This window comes from Patagioenas fasciata, chromosome 11, assembly GCF_037038585.1.
Source record: "Patagioenas fasciata isolate bPatFas1 chromosome 11, bPatFas1.hap1, whole genome shotgun sequence".
Lineage (NCBI taxonomy): Eukaryota > Metazoa > Chordata > Aves > Columbiformes > Columbidae > Patagioenas > Patagioenas fasciata.
Window position 1 is genome coordinate 10,032,702 of NC_092530.1, and position 20,817 is coordinate 10,053,518.

Sequence of the window (20,817 nt, forward strand, 5' to 3'; positions counted from 1 at the left end):
CTCTTATTCTAACTAGCCTAAAATTATCATTTTCAGAGCAAAACGTTCATGCTGACAAACAACAATCAAAAAAATAATCTACAAACTAACACTAAGTCATCTTCTCAACTTGCTTTTCCTCTTGATTACTCAGCATTTTGTACCATAAGCCTATATTAAGGAATACCAGGTCAAATGTAAGTGAAGGTGTTACACTTACTATAGTTAACCACAAAGCAACTTTAATTTAGGACAAGGCTTTACCTGTTTTTGTACAAAAGCAATTTTATGCCATGCATTTTCAGCTGAGAATATATTTTCTATAATCTTTTTTAAAGCTCCTACTTCAAAATCCTTATTCTTCATCACATATTAATAGACCCATCCACTATTAAATTGATTACAACCTATAAAATGTATAGGTTTTTTTAAAAAACAGAGGAACGTAAAAATTCAGAACCATCTCAGAAGCACTATGCAAAACAAGCAGTCTCCCGCCACGATACAGCAACAGGCCCTGCACTATTTACTAGTGTTTTCAGGCTTGCACGTCCCAAGCAAATGGCTTCACCAACAGTCTAGAGCTATTTCCACACTGTTTAGCCTAATTAAAACAGCAATGAAAGGAAAGGTGTCCTACTATTAGCGATCTGGCCATGGACCTGATTTGTGACCTTGGGAAACTGTCTTATAATAATACTATTTCTTCTCTAAATTCGGAGCAAGTACTGCCATCTTAAGTAGTAAATGTCTGGCCCTTACTAGGATTTTTTAAAAGTACACATTAGGCAAACCATGTATAAGGTAGAATGATTCTACAAATCAATAGAATATATAAGAAAATGAAGGGACAGGTGGTGTCCTAATCTAGACACAACATACTTAATTCAATCTGGCTGTTGACTGCTGTCCCCTTGTTTGTGCTTCTCTGTATCGGGTTTGTGTGGTCAGGCTCTGGTAGCACAGGGTGGTGCAGAGGTGGCTCCTGAGAAGCTGCCAGAAGGCTCCCCCAAGTCCAACAGAGCCACCAGCAACCGGCTCAAAGGCAGACCCACCACTGGACTGGCCAAGACTGAGTCCCTCAGCAACAGTTGCAATGCCTCTGGGGTAACATAGTTAAGAAGGGGGGAAAACACCTGCACAACAGCAATTGCTGAGAGAGGAGTGAGAATATGTGAGAGGAACAACTCCTTGGACACCAAGGTCAGTGCAAAAGGAGGGCAGGAGGTGCTTCAGGTGCCGGAGCAGAGGTTCACCTCAGCCTGTGGTGAGACTGCCTGTCCCCTGCAGCCCATGGAGGTCCACAGTGGAGCAGAGATCCACCTGCAGCCCAGGAAGTACCACACACTGAGTTGGGTTTCTCTCATTACCCTACTCTGATTTGATTGGCAATAAATTAAATTGATTTCCCCAAGTCAAGTCTGTTTTGCCCATGATGATAATTGCTGAGAGATCTCCCTATCCTTATCTCAACCCATGAGCGTCTTGTACTTTCTCCTCATCCAGCTGACATGGGGAGTGATGCAGCAGCTTTGGTGGGCACCTGGCAACCAGCCAGGGCCAACCCACCCCATTACTTCATCACCTGCGTTAGATAACGATCATGCTTCTGCAAAGCGAGTCAAATCACCTTGGACAAGTAAGTTTTCAAGGAACAGTTTTCATTTGGATTCAACTTGCCACACACTGATGATCATTCTTTCTGATGGTAGGCGAGGTGCTCAAAATTCATAGCCAGGGCCGGGGAAAGAGCACAACTGTCCATTTCAGCATCAAACCTGGGCCATGTTGGATTATACTGTGAAAGTACACTGGAAAAAAAACTTGTTATTCACATGCTTTCTATCCACTTTCTTCAGACAGTTTGAAAATGTAGGTGGGGAATATCCCAGTTATTGTCAACATCTGAGAGAACAGTTTTAAACCTGTATTGTCTTTGAACAAATTAATTTCTCATTCTTCCACAGGACCCTACCAACTTCTAGTTTAAATAAGTGCCCCTCATCTGCATTTCAAGTGGCTCCTGAAAGTAACTGTAACAGGAGCACTTTTCAGCTTTTCATTTACCTCAGTGTTGACAAATATGCTTTTGCAATTTTTTTCCTCACCGTCCTTAAGCTCAATATTTGTCTAAATTTTTTCTATGTTTAAGCTTTTAAAATAGTTCAAGCACACAAGTTTTTTAAACTCATCTATTACAGTTGCTTCAAGTCCCAATCTTTTTTCACTTTTGAAGCTGAAATGAAATACTGCAAAGAACAACTATTAAGCAGACAAAAGTAAACAATTCTTAGGAAAAAAATAAAGCAAAATAAAACCAGACGTGCTTTTAAGCTGCCAGTCCATAGACTATCATCCTCTGATTCAAACTGTACCCCTATGTGAACAACAGAAATCCAACAACCCACAGGAAAAATCTGTATATTTTAAGTAAGACAGCAGGAAGGGAAAGAACTGGCTATGTCTACATTAGAACACGGCACAGTTTGGTGCCAGTGACCCAATATCCACACTACATACATTTCAGTAATTCAAACTAGGTGTAGTCTGGTTCCACAGACTGCGCAAGCACCAGAAGCTGGAGCACATCAGGAATGCTGGAGCACATCTTTCAGCTTAGTTCCACCCAGAAGGACCCAGTTTGGGAACTCCAAGCCCCCAATGCATTATCAACAAAACTGAGTAAGGACAATCCAGAGACTTTTTTCAAAAATGCCCTTCTTAATTCAGATGGTAATATGGATGCACCCAAAGTTCTGAAGGAGATCAGAACATATTTTTCCAAAGCATTTCTATGTCTAACACATTAGAGACATGACCATCTTTTAAAATCATTGATTTATAGTAAATAAAGCTGAAACTGATGTAATTAAACATACAACTTAGAAATTGGTACCAAGCCTCCTTTCCTTCCCTCCCCTCCTATGATTTCCTTTCATACTACATAAGCCTTGATACAATCAGGCCAGTATTCCGTCACCTGCAAATCTTTATGAAAGTTTTTCCTGATGAGAAGGAAAAGTGTTAGACTTATCCCAATCCAAAGATTTCAGTAGTAAGGGCAGAGCCTACATAGTCATTTCACATGAAAAGTGTCAATATTGTGGCTGAACACACCAGTGAAATCACTTAAGACTATTCGAAAGAGTGAAAGATACCATCTACTAGTTGTTTATACTCTTATTCATAATAAGAAAAGGAGTGAACACTCTTGCAATATCCTAAGAAGCCTACTTCTCTCAGAAAAAATATATAACCAGAAAATAAAATCAGCCATTGTATCAGTTGAACAGGTAAAAGAACATGGTTCTACGAAGGCAGGGAAACAGACCACTTCTATGCTAGTGGTTGTTTTTTAATCTAACAATGGTTTTCCAAGGGCAAAGCAACATGACGTTGTATAGCCTATATCAGATTAATATTTTCTAACTTATATACTGATACACTAATTACACCAAACAAGTGAGGATTTACAGCCAGGACTCACACAATCTATTTGAGTTGGTACAAACCAGCTCTACTGCAGAAGGACGCAAACTCTCCAACCCTGACACACAAACCTGATGCCACCCACACTCTCATTTCTCTCCTTTCTCCTTCACTTATGTACAAATATTTGTTTTGACCTATGCACAGAAACTGATCCATATTAAAAGTAGCCATTTCTTCTACTGAATCTACATTATTTCCCTAATCCAGCTCGCTGCTCATTAGCTGGGGAGGAAGGGACTAGAACTGTGGCAGCAAAATTAGAGCTGGTCAGGTAAATATACCAGGAATCAGATAATCATTTAGGTTGGAAGGGACCTCTGGAGATAGCTTAGTCCAACCTGCCAGCACAAGCAGAGACAGCTATGGCCAGCCAGGTTCTGAGCACTTCCACAGATGGAGGCCCCACAATCTCGCAGGGTGACCTGTTGCAGTGTTTGACCATTCTCACAGTAAAAAAAATTCTCTTGTGTTTAGATGGAATTGTAACACATTAAAGCAGGTAAAGCCAGAAAATACGTGAATACCAAAACTCTGACTGAAAAGACATGCAGGTATCCAGTACTATTTCAAACTTCGAGATTCTATGCTTCAGACTTCATTAACACAGATTCACTCTTTTGCTTTGTTTAGAACTGACTTTAAATCCACAGGGGCTTAATCAGTGATGTCTAGTACAGTTGAAGACACTCAATGATGTGGATGAAGTAACTTTGGAGCTTAAGTACAGCATAACAGGTTCAGACAAGTAAACAGAATTATTTTCCTCCAGACACACAAGGGAATGGGAAAGCAATGGTTCAAAGTCACTAAGAGACCCTTATTTTGTTCAAGGAAGATTACATAATTTCTTTATGTTGAGATGGTATCCAAACCACCATATCAGGATTTGGCTGAGAGCTACCATGCTTCACTAAAAAGTAAAAAATTATTCGGGTTTTTTTGACCTGTTTCTTTAATGGGAGCTTAAAAAAAGGGGGCAGGAAGCAAACTAAGAAAATCTCATTGTGAGTTTGGCTTGAAAGTCACACAGAAGTCTGTAATTTCAATGGAAAAATAATCTGCAAGCTGAAAAAGACTGACCGAATACAACCACTTGAAAATCTAAATACAGTATTCCCACCTTCATGAGACAAAAAATCAGAGCAAACTGAATACCTTACTGTATTAATTCAAGAAAGGAAGCTCAAACTATCATGTATAACAGACAAAACAGAAAGATGTATTTAAAAGGATTAAACATGTGTTGTTTAAAGTGAAAGAAGGGATGCAAATCCAATGTCCCCCTAACTCTAAAATCGTCTTCTCTTTTTCTTCACTTGCCTTCTGCTTCCTGGAGTTTACCGCAGGTTCTCAACAAGGCATCATTCATTACAAACTCTAAGAATTAAAGTGTGTCCCTTCAAGTCTCACAGACATTCCCAATCAGGTTTGCTACAGGTTTTAAGGGTTGTATCCCATCTGAGCTGTAGTTTTTTACTTTACAAGGTAAAAGTCATGTCAGTTTGCCCACCATCAGTCCCTCCTTTATTGCCTCATTTGTTTCGTTTTGCTTTACATGATAATGCATTTGCACAACAAGGCTTCTTCAACAACAGTTGAACCTATTAAGACCTACAGTTCAACCTACTAAGATATGAATTTCTACAACAGTGCAGTTTTCAGACTTGCAAACAAACTGCCTAAATAGTACCAAATTTGACACTCAACAGCGACCTGTGTAATCAAGTTCTTGAAAAACAAAACAAAACAAACCATCACAACACCAATCAATGCATCATCTACCTTGAATGACAACTGCCTCGTGGCTAGATGCTGTAACAAAGTATGAGAACTTTATACTCTTCCTTTAGTAAATTCGGGCACCTCACCTACCACCTTTTCAAGTAAATATAAAGTTTTCCATTATATTTACCACTGAATACCTACAGTTTCTTCTTTCTCCTCCTGATTCACCATGGGAACAACTTGCCACTGATCTACTCATGAACCAATCCATGTTTCCAAATCACCTGCAGGCACGAGTTGTGCTCCCATGACAGGAAACTGGATTTCATGAGCTTCGGCAGTATCCTTAGGCTTTCCTGTTTCTGAGAGACCCATTTAGTGACCCAATCTAAAAACATACTTTGTCATAGACTGCAGGCATTTGTTTTTTGGCGAACACAGCACATTTCAGTACTATTTTTTATATTTTCTTTTGGTGAGGTGTATCCACGTAAAATGCACTAACTTTTCCTCCCTTCAAGCAGAAGGTGCAAGTGCTTATCTGCAACAGAACTAGGAATTTCAAGTTTTCACAACGTTAAGGCTACCCTACTGCAGAATTTGTATTATACACCCCTTGTCACCACAAATTATTTCATAGAAAAAACAAGTACCTTCAGCTAAGCCCTGTAGAGACCCTGACACAGTGTTTACAAAGCTCTAACAGAGACAGTATTGTACGGAAATTATGATGTCACTGCAGAAAGTTCCTCTCTTAGAAATTTAATCGAAGTATTGCAAACACATTGGCTCTGGGGCACATCTGGCACAGAAGATGACAGCCAGCCTACAGTTTTGCTCTTCTTGTGGGAAGAGTCAAAGAACCTGCTTAAGCCCACTCCACAAACTGTGTGGAAGATGGCTGACTGACACTGCACCTTCAGAGAACACAGAAGATTGCTGTTGACTTATTTCCAATTAGATTATTGTGGCATCAAATAACATGCCTGAAACTCCATAACAGCACTCACAACAAAGACATTCAAGTGACTAAAAAATTTAACAAAAACATTAAGACCAAGTACCAAAATACCACACTGCAAGTTGGAAAGACTGAATCATTAAAAAAAAAAGTTTACTTTGCCAACTTAAAAAATTTAGTATCACTACACTGACTACCAGACGGTTCAAGTAAGATTCAAAACTTGTCGTCTTTTCTGGTGTGCTTATTTTGTAGTGTATGAACAGGTCAGGTCACTATGACAAAGATTCTTTTACTTAAAAAAAAAAAAAAAATCAAGCTTTTCGGGCAGAAGTTTTAGGGAAATCTTCATCAACATTTACAGAGACAGCATTTATTTTTAAGTTTCTTAGTAAGTTACTCCAGCTTTCATCACGTTTTTCAGCATTCCAAACTTCTCATCCTGGAGATGGTAGGCTCCTAGGTTCTTAAGATTAAATAGAAGTATTCCTTGTAACAGAAGTATAAAACCTCACAACCAGCAGACTAGTATTGATTACTTTCCTTTTAAACCTATGTTCCAGAAGTCCTGGGAAAAGATTTTCCATTAAAATTCTATTGTTTGCCTATATTCCAAAGAACTCTAACAACAATCTCCTAGCTTTATTTATGTCCATGCCCACTGCAGATAGCAGAAGATGAAAGGAATGTGTAGAGTAACAGAAACATAGGCAACTGACAGGCCAACAGGACTTGAGAGAAATAAAAAGGAAAGTTTTTTTCTTTCCCATCTCATTCTTTCTAACTCCAATTTTAAGTAGAACTTGAATTGACAGAAAATACAACAATCCCATGCAATATGTTCATAATTTCGACGGAGAACTGAGTTCATGAACACAAGAGAAGTTTGGAGTACCAAAACACATATTACGTCCATCTACTTAAAAGTAGTTTGCAACAGGGCCTGCTTATTATATGGGACAGATCGAATCCAAAGGAACATACAATCTCAAATCTATTTCATTCGTGCTTTTCGATCTTCAAGACTACAAGTAATCCAAATTACCCTTCTGTCTGCGGGTGATCTGAAAAATTACATGGAAAATGTATGACCTTCTATATCTTCTTTCACTGAAGCACTAACAGTAACACTAATTTTTGTACTAATGACAACATAAGAATATGGTAAGGGTTAAACACAAAACCTTCAGAACACAGACCAGGAACAAGAGGTTAAAAAAAAAAAAAAAAAAAAGAAAAAAAAGACAAAGCAGAATATGGGAAAACAGCAAAAAAAAAAAAACACAATAGTCATAGTAAAATAAAAAACAAAGTGGGCCAAACAGAAGGGCACTTTTCAGAATACGTAACACTACCTATGACCACAAAAAGGTCAATTAATATTAGCAAGCCAGATCTTCTTGCTATATAAAAATCGAATTCTACCCTTGATTTTCAGGGACTGAGGAAGAAAAGTCTACACATGAAATAAATGACCCAACACAAAAGTGGTTTAAGCTGTCAAAGTAACTTAAGAACAGAGAGGAGAAAGTGGGAGTGAAAAAGGCAGAGAGATAGACAATCCCTGCCTTAAAAATATGAAAGAAAACATACGCAGAAAAAACTGTTAACTGTTGGGAAGTCATGCACCAAATAACATATATTTGCAGTAGTCATGACCCGCATCCAGCATGTGATCAACATACGTAATGATGATAATCTTCTAAAAATCTTTTTTTGTTAGTAAGAAGTAGATTACATATGCATTACTTCCTCAGAGGTGTTAAGGCTTCAAAATAAAGAAATATACAAGAGAAAGAAAACTACGCGAAGTAAGTCTAAAACTGGGTGAAGATACACAAATATGACCAGAGAAAAAAACTTATCCAAAGCTCAGTATTTCATACAGTGCAATGGCTCCCTTTCTTAGCACTTCGATTTTGAAGAGATGTGCAACATTCGTGAGAGTCAAGTGATAACACTTCATTGTTTATATAGCGCCTTAGGCACGTGGAATATTTGTGGGGGATGCACTTGGTCAGTAACCCTGAGATCCCCATAAACCGAAAGCGTACAAAGCCAACTATTTATTAATAGTTTAACATAGCGTCTTTCTTAACACTGACTTTACTTGCTTTTCTGTCAGCTTACTTACTTTACGCAGCAAAATCGTTCATAACAATTAACACGTTAGGAGACAGCTCTTCAGGGGCAGAGGGAGATGTTTGTAAACCAGCATGAAAACGGATCCTTCACCGGGGATGGGCGGGAGAGGAAGGGCTTTACTACAGCACACACACGTGGGGCGGGGGCGGCCGGGCGGAGGGCACAGCCCCGCGGCACCCGGCGGCCGACGGCGGGGGGCGATGGCGGCCCCGCCCCTTCGGGCCTTCCCGCCGCTTCCCGCCGGAACGGGACAGGACAGCCCTGCCCGCTCCTCGGGCCTGGGCCCGGGCCCAGGCCCAGCCCCGCCGTGCGCGGGAAGAGGGGCGTGCGTGCCGCCGCTGCTCACGGCCGGGCCGCGGCCAAACGAGACGAGCGTCCGCCGCCCGGCCGCCATGCCCTCCCCCTGCGCTACCCACCCGGCCTCCCGCCGCCATCCCGCCCCCTGCCCGACCTCCGCCAGCGCCTGCCGCCCCAGGCCCGTCCCCGCCCCACCCCCGCCGCGGGGCCGTGGGCCGGGCGGAGCAGCTGCGGAGGCCGCCCGCCAGGAGCGGCCGCCGCTTCCCCTGCCGCCCAGCAGGGGCGGGCTCTGGGCCGTACCTCACGGGCTCTGCGGTCATGTCTCCGCTGCCGCTGCTCGGTGCGGCCGGGCCGGAACCGGGCTCAGGCGCCGAAAGGAAACAAAGCCGTTATTGCCACCATCGCCGCCGCCATCTTATCGGAGGGAGGCTGAGGGAGACCTGCCTCCTGCCGCCTTCCTTTTTCGCCGACTCCCATTGGCTCCTTGCGGCCCTCAGCGATTTTCTAATTGGGCGGCTCCGACGAGGCCTGTTGCTAGGGTCGTTTACGTCACCGTCCCAACCTTCCCCGCTCTGATTGGCTGGAGGCAGGGTTACATCACCAGCAGGGACCTGACGTCACGCAGAAAGTCCCGTGGCATCATTTCACAGAATCACAGAAGTATTCTGGTTGGAAAAGACCCTCAAGATCATAGAATCCAACCATAAACCTCACACTACCAAGTCCACCACTAAACCATATCCCTTAAGAACCTCATTCTTGGCAACTTTTAAACCCCTCCAGGGATGGTGACTCCACCACTGCCCTGGGCAGCCTGTTCAAATGCCCGACAGCCCTTTCCAGGAAGAAATTGTTCCCAAAATGCAATCTGGGGCAACTTGAGGCCGTTTCGACTCATACCATCGCTTGCTCCTTGGGAGCAGAGCCTGACCATCCCAGCTCCAACCTCCTTTCAGGCAGTTCAGAGATCAGAAGGTCTCCCCTCAGCTCTTGTTCTCCAGGCTGAACCCTCGAGGTCCCTCAGGCTCTCCTATCACACTTGTACTCCAGCCCCCTCATCAGCTCTGTTGCTCTTCTCTGGACAGGCTCCAGCACATCATTGCATCAAGCAAAACCTCCAAACCCACAACTGGCTGCGATGAACAGCACCTCCCGGGATGCTGCAGGATGGAGCAGCTGCGGCTGCACCAACTGCCACCACAACACCGGGGACCCACATGCCCTGGCCCCCACTTCAAAACAAAGTGTACTGATGACTTTGCCCAGCATAGGGCTCTAGCCTGCGGGGGGCTCCGATGGGCTCGGTCATCGTGGCAGACAGAGCGTGGCCGAAGTCACTGGCAGCAAGTGACAGATGAGGGACAGAGCAAGAGTGAGGTGACAGCGAGGGTCAGGTCTCACCCCGTCCCCTGCCACCCACTTCATCATCAGAAGACTGCGGCTTCAGGCAACTCTGCAAGCCAGACTCAACAACACAAAGTTAATGGAGGCATTCAAATACATCAGCCATACGAAGAGTAACACTGCAATGCTGGCCAAGTGCTACTTACAGCACCAGAATGACCCTAATCCTCTGTGGGGATCAACCATCAAACGCAAAGCAGACCAGGACATGAGCAAACTTCAGAGGAGAGTTTCCCAAGTACAGAATAAAAAGACAGCAAGTTATGAATAATGTAAGCAATACTGAGAATTACGAAGGTTGAACTTGTTGAACAGCATCCAAGTAACACTGCTAGCTAGAGCTTCACTCAAGCCCAGCTTTGCTAGATTTTTTTTTTTTTAACAGAAAATTCTTTAGATAAGGAAACGGCCTGGCAGTTTCACAGAAGTATGCCAAGGTAATTTTCCCTGCTTGTACTGGCAGCTTCTACATGTTAAAATCTGTAAGAAAGGAAAAGGATTGGGATACATCCCTGTTCAGAGGGAAAGAAGCTACATGCTTTTGGAAGAAGGGTTTTCCTCTAAACTTTCATCTCCCCATAGGACCAAAACAGAACAGACCCCCAAAACCAAGTCCAATAGTGCAGAGAATTTAGAACAGGGGACATAAGTATTATTTACTTATTAAAAAGATAACCAGATTTGAAAATTACTGTATTTTAATGTGTAAACTAAAAAAAAAAGTACCAACTCACCTGGTTTCTTAACACAATGTGCAAAATAAAAGAACAGTCATAAGTGAAAGCCTTGTCACTTCAACTAGTCTTTAATATCTATTTCACTCTAAAAGGCAATGATAATAAAATAAATAACATTTTCACACTTCAGCACATACAAGCTTACACATCCTAGGGAAATTCTACAAAGCACTGAACAGAATTTGCTTTAGAATTTAACATTCTAGGCAAGAATGCACCCTATATTTGCTGAATTTTAGTAATGACAAACAGCAGATTAAATAAGAGCTTTGTTGGTAAGTACTATCTCATGGTCCATGCTACAGTTTTAAAAAACAAAACCATCACCTGCCTTCTAGCTAAATTTCAGAAGGAAAAAACAAATCCATGTTAACTAACTGCTACAAATTCCATTAAAAACTGCAAAAAGCCATTCTATTTTTTTTGCCACTGAACAGATGAATTAAACCAGAAGCACTACCTATTCTCAGCTCTGTATTAGTATTCCAATTGTGTGATGAAAATGAGAGCACAAAACATTTATTTTCCTTTTCAAGGCATTTAGCCTGCTTTATGGACTAACACTAACTACATAGATGTATTTATTACTTTTACTCTAGAATATTTTTTCTTTTACTATTTCTTCAGGACATGGAAGAAGGTATTTGAAAGCAGTTTAAAAAAAACAAATTTAATTGCCTCCCAATCATAATTTATACCTAACGTTGCACACAAAAAAAGAAATCCTATTGTGAGAAAAGGTCAAGGAAGAATTGAAATGTTTCAATCTCCAGCCAACTACTTGAGGAGACAAAACCTGAACTATCACGAGGTTGTTAAAAAACAGATTGCAGGAGCACACCAAAATCTGCACATGGACGGATATTGTGTGCATCTGCAGAGAAACACTCTGCACATCTAACATACCTACAGTTAAGTTTCCCCGGCACACAGGACCCTGTCTCCCAGCGCTTTACTCAGAGATGCTGCTCCACTAGACCTGCAAGAATCAGGATTCAAAGCTTGTTTGCAGGACAAACCAAGGGCCGCTGTACAGCCTCGCCACACTGATTGCTTTTTTTCAACAGGATAGTAATTAGTTTTCTTAAGTAGATATTAGCCTACTTTGAAGAAAAATGGCTGAAAGACACATATAGTTATCAATTGACAAGAGAATACTGTAGTAACTTTATGTGCTTCTGACCTAGAAATACAAACTACATATACATCTTTTTCAGATTATTTTCTGTGATAAAAGTAGCAGAAGTAATCCAGAACAATAAACTCTATACATGAATTCATTTTATAGGAATGGGCAAGAACTGAGCTTTTAAATGGAATAGATTATGTGCAATGAAGCTCATTCTTTATTTCTCAGAGGAAAAGCATGACAAAAACTGAAAACAGATGACTGCTTCCTCAAGACCCTGGGTTTGTTCTTTGTTTCACTGTTATTCTATTCCCCTTAATGAAGTTCAAAGTGATGGTGTGGAATCAGTTGAGTAGTGATTTGTATTTGATAATTAACCCTTTTTAGCATGACAAAGCAGTAAACATCAAGATCCAATACAGAAACAAAATGCCAGCACTTTCCCAAATCCTTCATGAGAATTGATTTCTCATAGCAGAGAAAAGCATTTTGAAATTTTAATTTCTGAAAAAAAATCTGACTTCAGCCTGAGTGATTGTGTGTTCTAGACTGGATAATTTAAAAAACACACTATCAGAAGCCATTGTGAATAAACCATAAAGGAACACCACAGATGATTCTTTTCTCCTGACAAAGTTTGGCTACAAGATGCCATGATCCAGCACACTCTGATATCATGGGCAGTACATCCAAACAAGCATAAGTGATTCAGACCTCTGATTTTCTTCGGATATTCCAAATGTTTAGAAAGTGAAGTAATTTACTTTCTTCAGTACTTCTAAAACTTCTACTTTGATTTGTCAGGAATATAGACTAGGATAATAATAATACAAAACCCACTCTTGTGCTTACTTGTACATGTTTTTAAGCAAGGCTGAGAATAAGCCTTGCTGTACATTGAGTTAGATGTCCAACAGTTCTGACCATAAAAGCATCAACATTTTTTCTCCTCGAGGCTCTAGCCAGCCATCATCCCATCACATTGCCCAGATGATGATGGCTATCCCATCACCTGCCAAAAGGTTCAACTTGTCCTTACCCTCGTGTATATCTTAACCACACAGACATCACCAGCCACGGGGTTAATGAGGGTTATTTGCACAAGCACCAAGCCATACCCAGCAGATGCCGAGCTGGGCACAATTCCATCTTGTTGGAGGAATAACCAGCTCTTCCCCTGAAGGGTGTGTGCTTGTGAAGCTCCGTAGGAATGACTATGAGGCACCACCAGGAATAAACATGTTCTGTGCTGAACAGTGGGATGGTTTGAAAACAGGAGCTTGCAGTAAATTGTAGATAACAGAAATCATTACCTCGATTAATCCAATTCACTACTTTGCCTTGGGCTTAGCTCATCAGAGAACTCCTCTCTAAGTTATTTTTAGCTATTATTCCAAAATAGATTTAATACACCACAGCCCCTTCTCAAAAGCAGAAAAAGCAGCCATCTTAGAGGCCAGCTACATTAAGGAAACCACACAGTCCATTTTCAGCTACAGAATATACCGTTTCCCCCTTTTATTACAACCAGTGCTCTCTCAAGGTGAGCTTTTACAGTACTTCTGAGCTGTTCAATGCCTCAGTTGCTAAAGGAGGTGGCCTCATCAAACTCCCAGTTTAGCATGCCAGCTCTCCAATGCATTTCCTCTGCCACCTTCCTTCTACCAGGCCCAGACTGCATTCTACTAACTAGTTAGGGAGATGCACGTGCCCATCGTCCCAAAGCATCACTCTGGGGACTCATCATAGCTGGCCATTGCCTCTCACCTGCTATACAAGCCAAATCTTCCTAGAATTGCAGGCTCTCTGAATCTGCTACAGGTCCTCACCAGCACTCAGTCTCCTTTTGCTCCACTACCACGCTGGTTCCCTCCTCTGGAAGCTGGAGGGGAAGAAAAAAGCTGAGAGCTTACAACAAGGTCCATGAGGATATTGGCATCATTCAGAGCCACTTCTGAAAACTGGAAGTTCAAGGACTGCAACAAATGGCTAAAGAAGGAAAAAATAGCAAAACTGAGTAGAAGATGACCCAATGTTGGCTGGTGAGAGCAAAAAGCCTGAAAAGCAAAGGCCAGATACCCAAGTCAGCAGCAGGAATACAGCATGGAAAAAGACCATGGCTGAGCAACGGTGGCATTACCTGCCCCTGCCTTGGCTGCAGCAGTGTGCAGGACGCCAGCTGGTGCTGGAGCATGGCAAAGGTGAGGAGGAGGAGGGACTGACACAGATCCCCCGCCAGCAGAGCTCCCCAGGATACTCCTACGCTGGTACCTGAATGTACTCCAGTCTCACGGAAAACAGCTGCTGGTCCAGGGATAGAAAACCTGCCCTAATCTCCACGCTGGAAGCCTTGCCTGGGCATATCTACAGAATGAGAGGCACAAGGCATGCGATGGCTTCTGGCAGGACATTGGCAGGACTGTGAAAGAACCAACGGGGTACAGCACTGCACTCGCTGCCGTTGATGGGAGAGAGCCAGTGCAGTGAAGGAGGGTCTTAAAAATGGAGGCGCAATTGACTCATGTAGGTGCTCGGAAATGCACCTGCAATGGAGAAGTTCCTTGTGAGAGGACGAAGAGGTAGAAGAAACTATGCACCAAAAATTAGAAAAGAACCTCTGAAAGCTCAAGAAAAAACACCACTTCTTTAGAATGAGATTGTAAGCCACTTTGACCTACACTGCTAACAACTAAAGCACAACCAACCTATAAGTTTATTGGAAGTATTGTATCAACAGACACAGAGCATCTCCATTCTTCGTCCTCATTTTTAAACTGGCAGATTGATTTGCCCACATGAAAATCTCAACCTAAGCAAGACTCACTGTTCAGCACACCAGTCCTGCACTGACCTTCCATGCAATAGGCATCTGGTTGAAGATGTTCTATAATATGATTCCTGTCACAACTTTATCCCCGAGGTAGAAAATGACACCTTTGCCTTTATCTTTTCCTTGCTTTGGAACTTGAGGCGCTGGGGAAAAGCTTGGAGAAATGTCAGCTTCTGAGGCTTCTGCTTGTGTTTCACTCTCTGATCAAATACCTGTCCCTAAAGCAAAGAGAAAAGATATCAAACATCCAGAGCAGAAAAAAAGCAGCAGCTCTTTGCCTGTGATGGTGAGAGTAGACTAAAGAGCAGGGCTCTGTAAGAGACCAATTCTGACCAGAACCCTTCAGCACAGACTGGGGTTACTGACAGCAATACCAGTCACGCACCAGCCAGCCTGACCAGGCACCCAGCAGTCAGGGCTCAGCAGGGATCCTGAACATCCCAAAAAAATGCAAGAGGAGTTCCTGCCATTTGCCAGAATTTTAGCACAGGAGGAGGAAGTTTCACTCAGTGCCAAACCCCCAGAGTTCACACCTGCCAATAAAACACAAAAGTGCAGCTCCCAGTCCCGCAGTTCTCTGCATCTCTGTCACGTCACAGTATCCTGAAGAAAAACACTCAAGTGAAATTAGTGCTTCTGTGGCTTGTTTAAAAGCGAAGAGAGAAACTCTTCTGGGTCCAGAGTCTGTGCAGTACAGGCCTAGTGTTCAGGTAAATGACAGCAAATCATCAATAACCATTTTTGAGGGCATTTCTCCAAGATAGGTAAAACTCTTTTCCTCGTATTTGATCTCCTGCTAATTCTGAATTTCTGATCTGTGTCACAGAGGCATCCCAAAAGTCAATTCAGGCAGGTAACAAACTCTGAACGGACTTTCTTCTAACCAGAGCTGTTGAACAGAAACCAACAAACAGGGTTTATGCAAACTTACTCAGCACTGCAACATCATACAACACAGGTTCAGATTCCCCTTCGGAGTCCAATTATTACACAGTGGGCTCAAATCTCCAGGGGATTAGATCCCCAGACTCTAGAGTGATGATTCACAAAGGCGCATCTGCCCACTCTGTGTCAAAGCGAGGACTCTCAAGGGTACCCAGATGGCTGAGCAGGTCACTGAGGTGTCTCACTCCCCAGGCAGTGTTTCTTAGAAGGCCACTCATGGGACGAAAGTCTGCAACTGCAGACCCACAGCTCCCAAAAGCCCCAACCCGAGGGTTCCCCGAGGGCACCATTTCCAGCCTTCAGCCTGGGCTGTGCTCTCCAGAGACTGCTTCAGCCTCAACGTCTCATTGGCCAAAAGCCCCGTCTGTCAACCAATGGGTGTTTCCATGACCATATTTGTCCATCAGCCGAGGAGTTTCTGCCGGTCTGTGGTGAGGAGAGTGCGACGGCCCGACGTGTCCCCAGTGCCAGGGCGGGAGACGCCAAACATCCAGTGCAGGCAAAAACGGAGCAGAGAAACTTGCATCCAATATGAAGCTCTGACCAGGTCGATTTCTTCTGAAGACCAGCACTGTAGCCCTTCTCTCCCGTGTCTCAGGCCTGAACCTGCTCTCTTGACGCTGGAAGCCTTGTGCAGAGGTGGATCATGGCTCAGCTCTCCAGCAAGGGGGCAAGTAGCCACGGCTTCCAGACTTGGGAGCCCCGTGGCAGAAGCGAGGGACCCCATCCCGGCACCACGTGTGGGTGCGGAGGGTCTCGCCTGTAATCAGCCCACAAGCCAGCAACACCAGCACCATCACGGCAGCCAACACCTGATGGCAGCAGAACCAGGAGGTGGTGCCAAAGCACCAGAAAGCCAGGAGGGTGAAGGTTCATGCAGTAAGAAGGGTACCGCAGTTCAGCAGGCTGGCAGTGACAAGTGAGCAGGTACCTCCGGGCCAGGGTTTTGAGCTAGAGGAAACCTGCAGACCTGCTGGGAGCAGGAGCTCCGCGGGAAGCGTCCCAACGCTCCCTCAAGCAGGACCCGTGTCACAGCCCCCAGTGTGTCTCCAGTGGGGGCAGCTGGCAGGCCCTGGGGCCAGACGCCTGCCTGGGGAACGAGCCATGGTAGAGTGGCTGGCAGCACTGGCCATGGGTGTCACCGCTCAGCACAGACTCCAGGGGAAGGACAAAGCCAGAGCAAAGGGTGGCCCACAGCCTCGAGTAGAGGACCATTTGGATCAGCCAAAGAACCAGGGAAGTCACCAAGAAGGCTCTGGTACAAATCCACAAGTCCCCTGCTGAAAAATCTGAGAGCAGCATCGCTACAGAGAATAGGTGGGTAAATGGAATGGAAAAGAACATTTAAGATAAATGTCCTGAAAGAACGAGGCAGCCAACAAGGCAGGTATCACGGCTGGGCAGTGAGAAGTGCTGCAGGCAGCAAGCACAGCATGACAGCAAGCTGGTGTCAAGGCACGAGTCAGAGCGTGGCAGTGAGCAGGTCCCAGGGCAGCAGTCATAGCCCCACCAGCCTGGAGAGGAGCAATCAGGGCAGCCCCTGGGCCCCTGCCAGCGTATCCCTGGGGTCAAACCTGGGACTGCCATGGCACCCCGCCAGCATGAACCCAGCGTCATGACGATACAACCCCGGTGTGATTCTGGGGTCAACCCCAGGAGCACACCAGGACCCCGCTGGCATGTTATCTCTGGCCCCTCTCATGTAACATCCGTGGTCCTTTCCCTCTGAAGGGCTCTGCATTGCAAAGTGCTGATGTTCAGAGCCTACAGCAGCTCTGTGCAACAGACTGAAGTGAGTCTGTGTTTGGCAGAGCACAGAGCTGGAGGCAGGTTCAGTTCCCAAATCATCGAGACTGGCAGAAACACGACAAAAAGAGAATCTGGCCAGATCCCACATCTACTTTCCTGCTCATACCACCTTATTTTTCCAGGAAACTACGGCTGCCAGGGAGGAATTTCCCCAGAGTTCCCAGTGCAAAGGGGCCCTGCGGTCCCCATCCGTAGGGCCCAACCTTGAATGCCGATGGGGATGCCGGGAGTCCAGCGCTCTGATTGGCTGGCACCCGCATTGCCATGGCGACACAGAGCAAACACTGCCTGGATTGCTGGGTACCACTGCCCGGGAGCTGCTCTGCGGGGCTTTTCCCCCCAGAGAAAAGGACAGACGCAGCAACCCTGCCAGGCCACTGGCCACTCCTGTCTGGGACCACCAGCAAAGGCAGCTGGGAAGTACCAGTGATCGCTCAGGGCAACTTTAAGTCGAGCTGAGTGAAGGTGAGTTACAAACGAGGGGTCAGATGAGGGGGCCTGGCCTGCTGCTCTTCACGCTGTCTCAGAACCCCCTTCCAGAGCAGCCCAGAGATTCTCAGATGGGTCCTGCAGCTCTGCAGACCAACTCTCTCAGAGTGTGTTTGTGTGTTTCTAAAGGTAAAGACTATGGATAAGGGAGAGAAAAACAATGCCAGTGAGGAAAAAACTCACATTCTCATGGAAAATGGGAGAAGCAGTACAGAGAAACATCTTCCAGAACAGAAGAAAAATGAGAAAGGTAGTGTGCCTGCTCTATTTGCATGTGGCAGGGTCTTCCCATAATGATTTTTCAGCATTTTATCTATTTTAGAAGCCAAGCACATAATAAAAAATATCCAGTGGAGTCCATGTGACAGCTTCACAGTGCAGAGAGGATGGCAGCAGATTGAAGAATACATTTCTGTGAGTGGCAATTCTATCCATTCAGGAAAGTCATGCCTTCTCACTGTTGAGGAGCATGAAAAATTAAAGGAGAGCACCTCACTTCCTTTTTAGCATCTCCTTTAAGTCACCTCTGCTAGACAGAGGGAATCTTAGCACCACATGTTTGTTCAGCAGACATGGGAGATTCACGAAGGCTGGCTTCACTGGTCAGAATTCCTCCAGGAAGAAGAACTGAAGTACAGCAAGAGATACCATTACAGAGCTTGCTTCAGCATCCCAACACGCAGAAAACCCATCCCACGAGCAACAGCAACTGTCTACTTCATTATAGAGATCTCCAAAATCAAACCTGCTGTAAGTACTCAGAAATGGCACGCACCAGAGCACAGGGGGCTTTTCCTGAGGCAGGGACACACCAGGGCAGCAGAGAGACTGTCCAGAAGCTGGCAGCTCTCAGGAGAGACACTGACAAGGTCTGGGTGTTGTCAGAGCAACAGTGGGAGATTTAAATGTGGTGTAACAGGAACCTGCAGTTAGTCACTGCGAGGAGAAGAGCACAGAGCCAGGGGCTGGTTTAGTTCCCAAGCTGCTGAGACTGACAGCAGCTTGACAGAGGATGTGGCAGGATTCCACACCTACTTTCCTGCTCATACTGTCTTCCCCTTCTGAGCAACAGCAGCCGCTCTGGGCAGCTGTAAGCAGGACTGCACGGAGGCGAGTTCCAGAATAAAGGGTCCGTAGAGGGAGACTGGCCTGCTGCTCTTCATACTACCTCAGCATCCCTTTCTAGATCTGCTTGAAGTTTGTCACCTATACAATAATACATTGCAGCTCAAAAGAAAAAAAGAAATTGCACTGAGTAGGCTTTTTACCTCCAGAACCCATGCTTAGTCACTCCAAACCTTAACTTTCCTCCTTACTGGCTACACATCCCCAACCACAGATGTTGTGGTTTAACCCCAGCCGGCAACTAAGCACCGCACAGCTGCTCACTCACTGCAACCCCATCTGGTGGGATGGGGAGAGAAGTGGAAGCGTAGAAGTGAGAAAACTTGTGGGTTGACATAAAAACAGCTTAATTTTTTTAAAAATACTAATAATAACAGATTGTAAGAAACAAAAAAAAAAAAAACAGGAGAGAGAAAAATAAAAACTAAGAAAAAATAAGTGATGCAAACGAAAACAATTTCTCACCACTAACCGACCAATGCTCAGTCGGTCCCCAAGCAGCGCGACTCCCCGCACCAAGCCTCCCCATTAGTTTTATCGCTGAGCGTGATGTCATATGGTGTTGGATATCCCTTTGTCAGTTGGGCTCAGCTGTCCTGGCTGTGTGCCCTCCCAACCCCTTGTGCCCCCAGCCCACTTGCTGGTGGTTGTGAGGAGCAGAAAAGCCCTTGACACTGTGCAAGCCCTGCTCAGCAGTAATAAAAACATCCCTGAGTTATCAACACTGCTTCCAGCACAAATCCAAAATACAGCCCCACACTAGCTATGGCAAAGAAAATTAACTTTGTCCCAGCCAAATCCAGCACAACAGCTCATAGCCACTGGTCAGAAATCTTATATCCTATCACAAGCTTAAAATTCTAACATCCGAGTCTTTGCCTTCACAAGAAAATACTCACAGAGGCTTTAAATCAAAACTATTCTAATCCAGATCAGAACTGTTGTACAACTACACTGGTTATTCTTTAAGCAGATGACAGATCTCACCTAATTAAAGTGTCTGCTTTTTGTGGTTCTGTATGCAAACTATGCCCTGTCTCTCCTCTTGCAGACTTTGCCTGTAGAGGTATTCTTCACTCTGGAGTCCAGCAGGCTGATTCACAGGTAAATCTTATTGTTCTTCCATCACTGACACAACTCAGGAGGTTCTAGCAAGCTTTCCCATGCCAAAAACAGAGACCTTGATGAAAATAAATCTGCAATATAGCAGAGAGAGGGAGCAAGCTGTAAAAATCTTGCTACACAGAGCCAAACGACCCTCTTTATCATGAGTTTCACTCCACCACAAACATGGCTAGTCCTGGCTTTACACAGGTCTAGGTGGTGTTTTTCAGCAGATAGGCTTGCCCTGTGAATAACGGCCAGCTCTCAGCTGGCCCAACTTGGATTCAATATTATCCTTAAAATTTGCCTTCTCTTTATTCCATCCTCCAGGCCAGGACAGTGTCAGTTTAGAGAAAAGTGGCTTAAGGACATTATCGAAAACAAAATAATCCTCGTGGAAAGACTTACTTCCCAATGAAGAGCTCCTATTCACCATCACAAATGCTCTGTTGATATTTTGTGGAGAATATATAAACAGTATGAAGAAAGAATGGCTCTTCCTTATCAGCATTTCTACTTTGGGGATACACAGAAAAAACATTACAACTGTGCAAAATTCAACTGACCTGGTAGCCGGCTTTGCACAATGGTTCCTTGCAGGTATGGGTGGGTACGGCAGGACAGAAACAGGTTCCAGAGTGTAAAC

General features: G+C 44.4%; 2 protein-coding genes across 4 annotated transcripts in view; one reads left to right on the plus strand and one right to left on the minus strand.

Moving 5' to 3' along the window:
• The window catches only part of ATRX (ATRX chromatin remodeler), an 84,144-nt gene extending 75,071 nt beyond the window's left edge, over nt 1-9,073 (minus strand). For both annotated transcript variants that reach the window (XM_065846381.2, XM_071813424.1), the window contains exon 1: nt 8,900-9,073. In XM_065846381.2, the coding sequence (XP_065702453.1) occupies nt 8,900-8,919 (20 nt within the window). In that variant the 5' untranslated portion in view covers nt 8,920-9,073. The remainder of the gene's footprint in view (nt 1-8,899) is intronic.
• An 8,661-nt stretch (nt 9,074-17,734) lies between these two features.
• Nucleotides 17,735-20,797, plus strand: AKAP14 (A-kinase anchoring protein 14). Of its 2 annotated transcripts, none has more exons than XM_071813427.1 (6): nt 17,735-17,918; nt 18,072-18,192; nt 18,265-18,356; nt 18,510-18,692; nt 20,119-20,171; nt 20,502-20,797. In XM_071813427.1, the coding sequence occupies exons 2-6, from the start codon at nt 18,081-18,083 to the stop codon at nt 20,587-20,589; spliced, it is 528 nt and encodes a 175-aa protein (XP_071669528.1). In that variant the 5' UTR covers nt 17,735-17,918; nt 18,072-18,080; the 3' UTR covers nt 20,590-20,797. The 2 variants fall into 2 exon arrangements, with proteins under 2 accessions (XP_071669528.1, XP_071669529.1); XM_071813428.1 differs by having other exon boundaries at nt 18,513-18,692.
• The last annotated feature ends 20 nt before the right edge of the window (nt 20,798-20,817 follow it).

What these genes read in the sequence shown, in the direction of transcription:
- AKAP14 (XM_071813427.1), top strand. Translation starts at nt 18,081, where the DNA reads ATGGATAAGGGAGAGAAAAACAATGCCAGTGAGGAAAAAACTCACATT. An exon ending in ACAGAAGAAAAATGAGAAAG is followed by an intron (nt 18,193 to 18,264) that starts GTAGTGTGCCTG and finishes TATCTATTTTAG; the next exon opens with AAGCCAAGCACATAATAAAA. An exon ending in TCTCCAAAATCAAACCTGCT is followed by an intron (nt 18,693 to 20,118) that starts GTAAGTACTCAG and finishes CTCCTCTTGCAG; the next exon opens with ACTTTGCCTGTAGAGGTATT.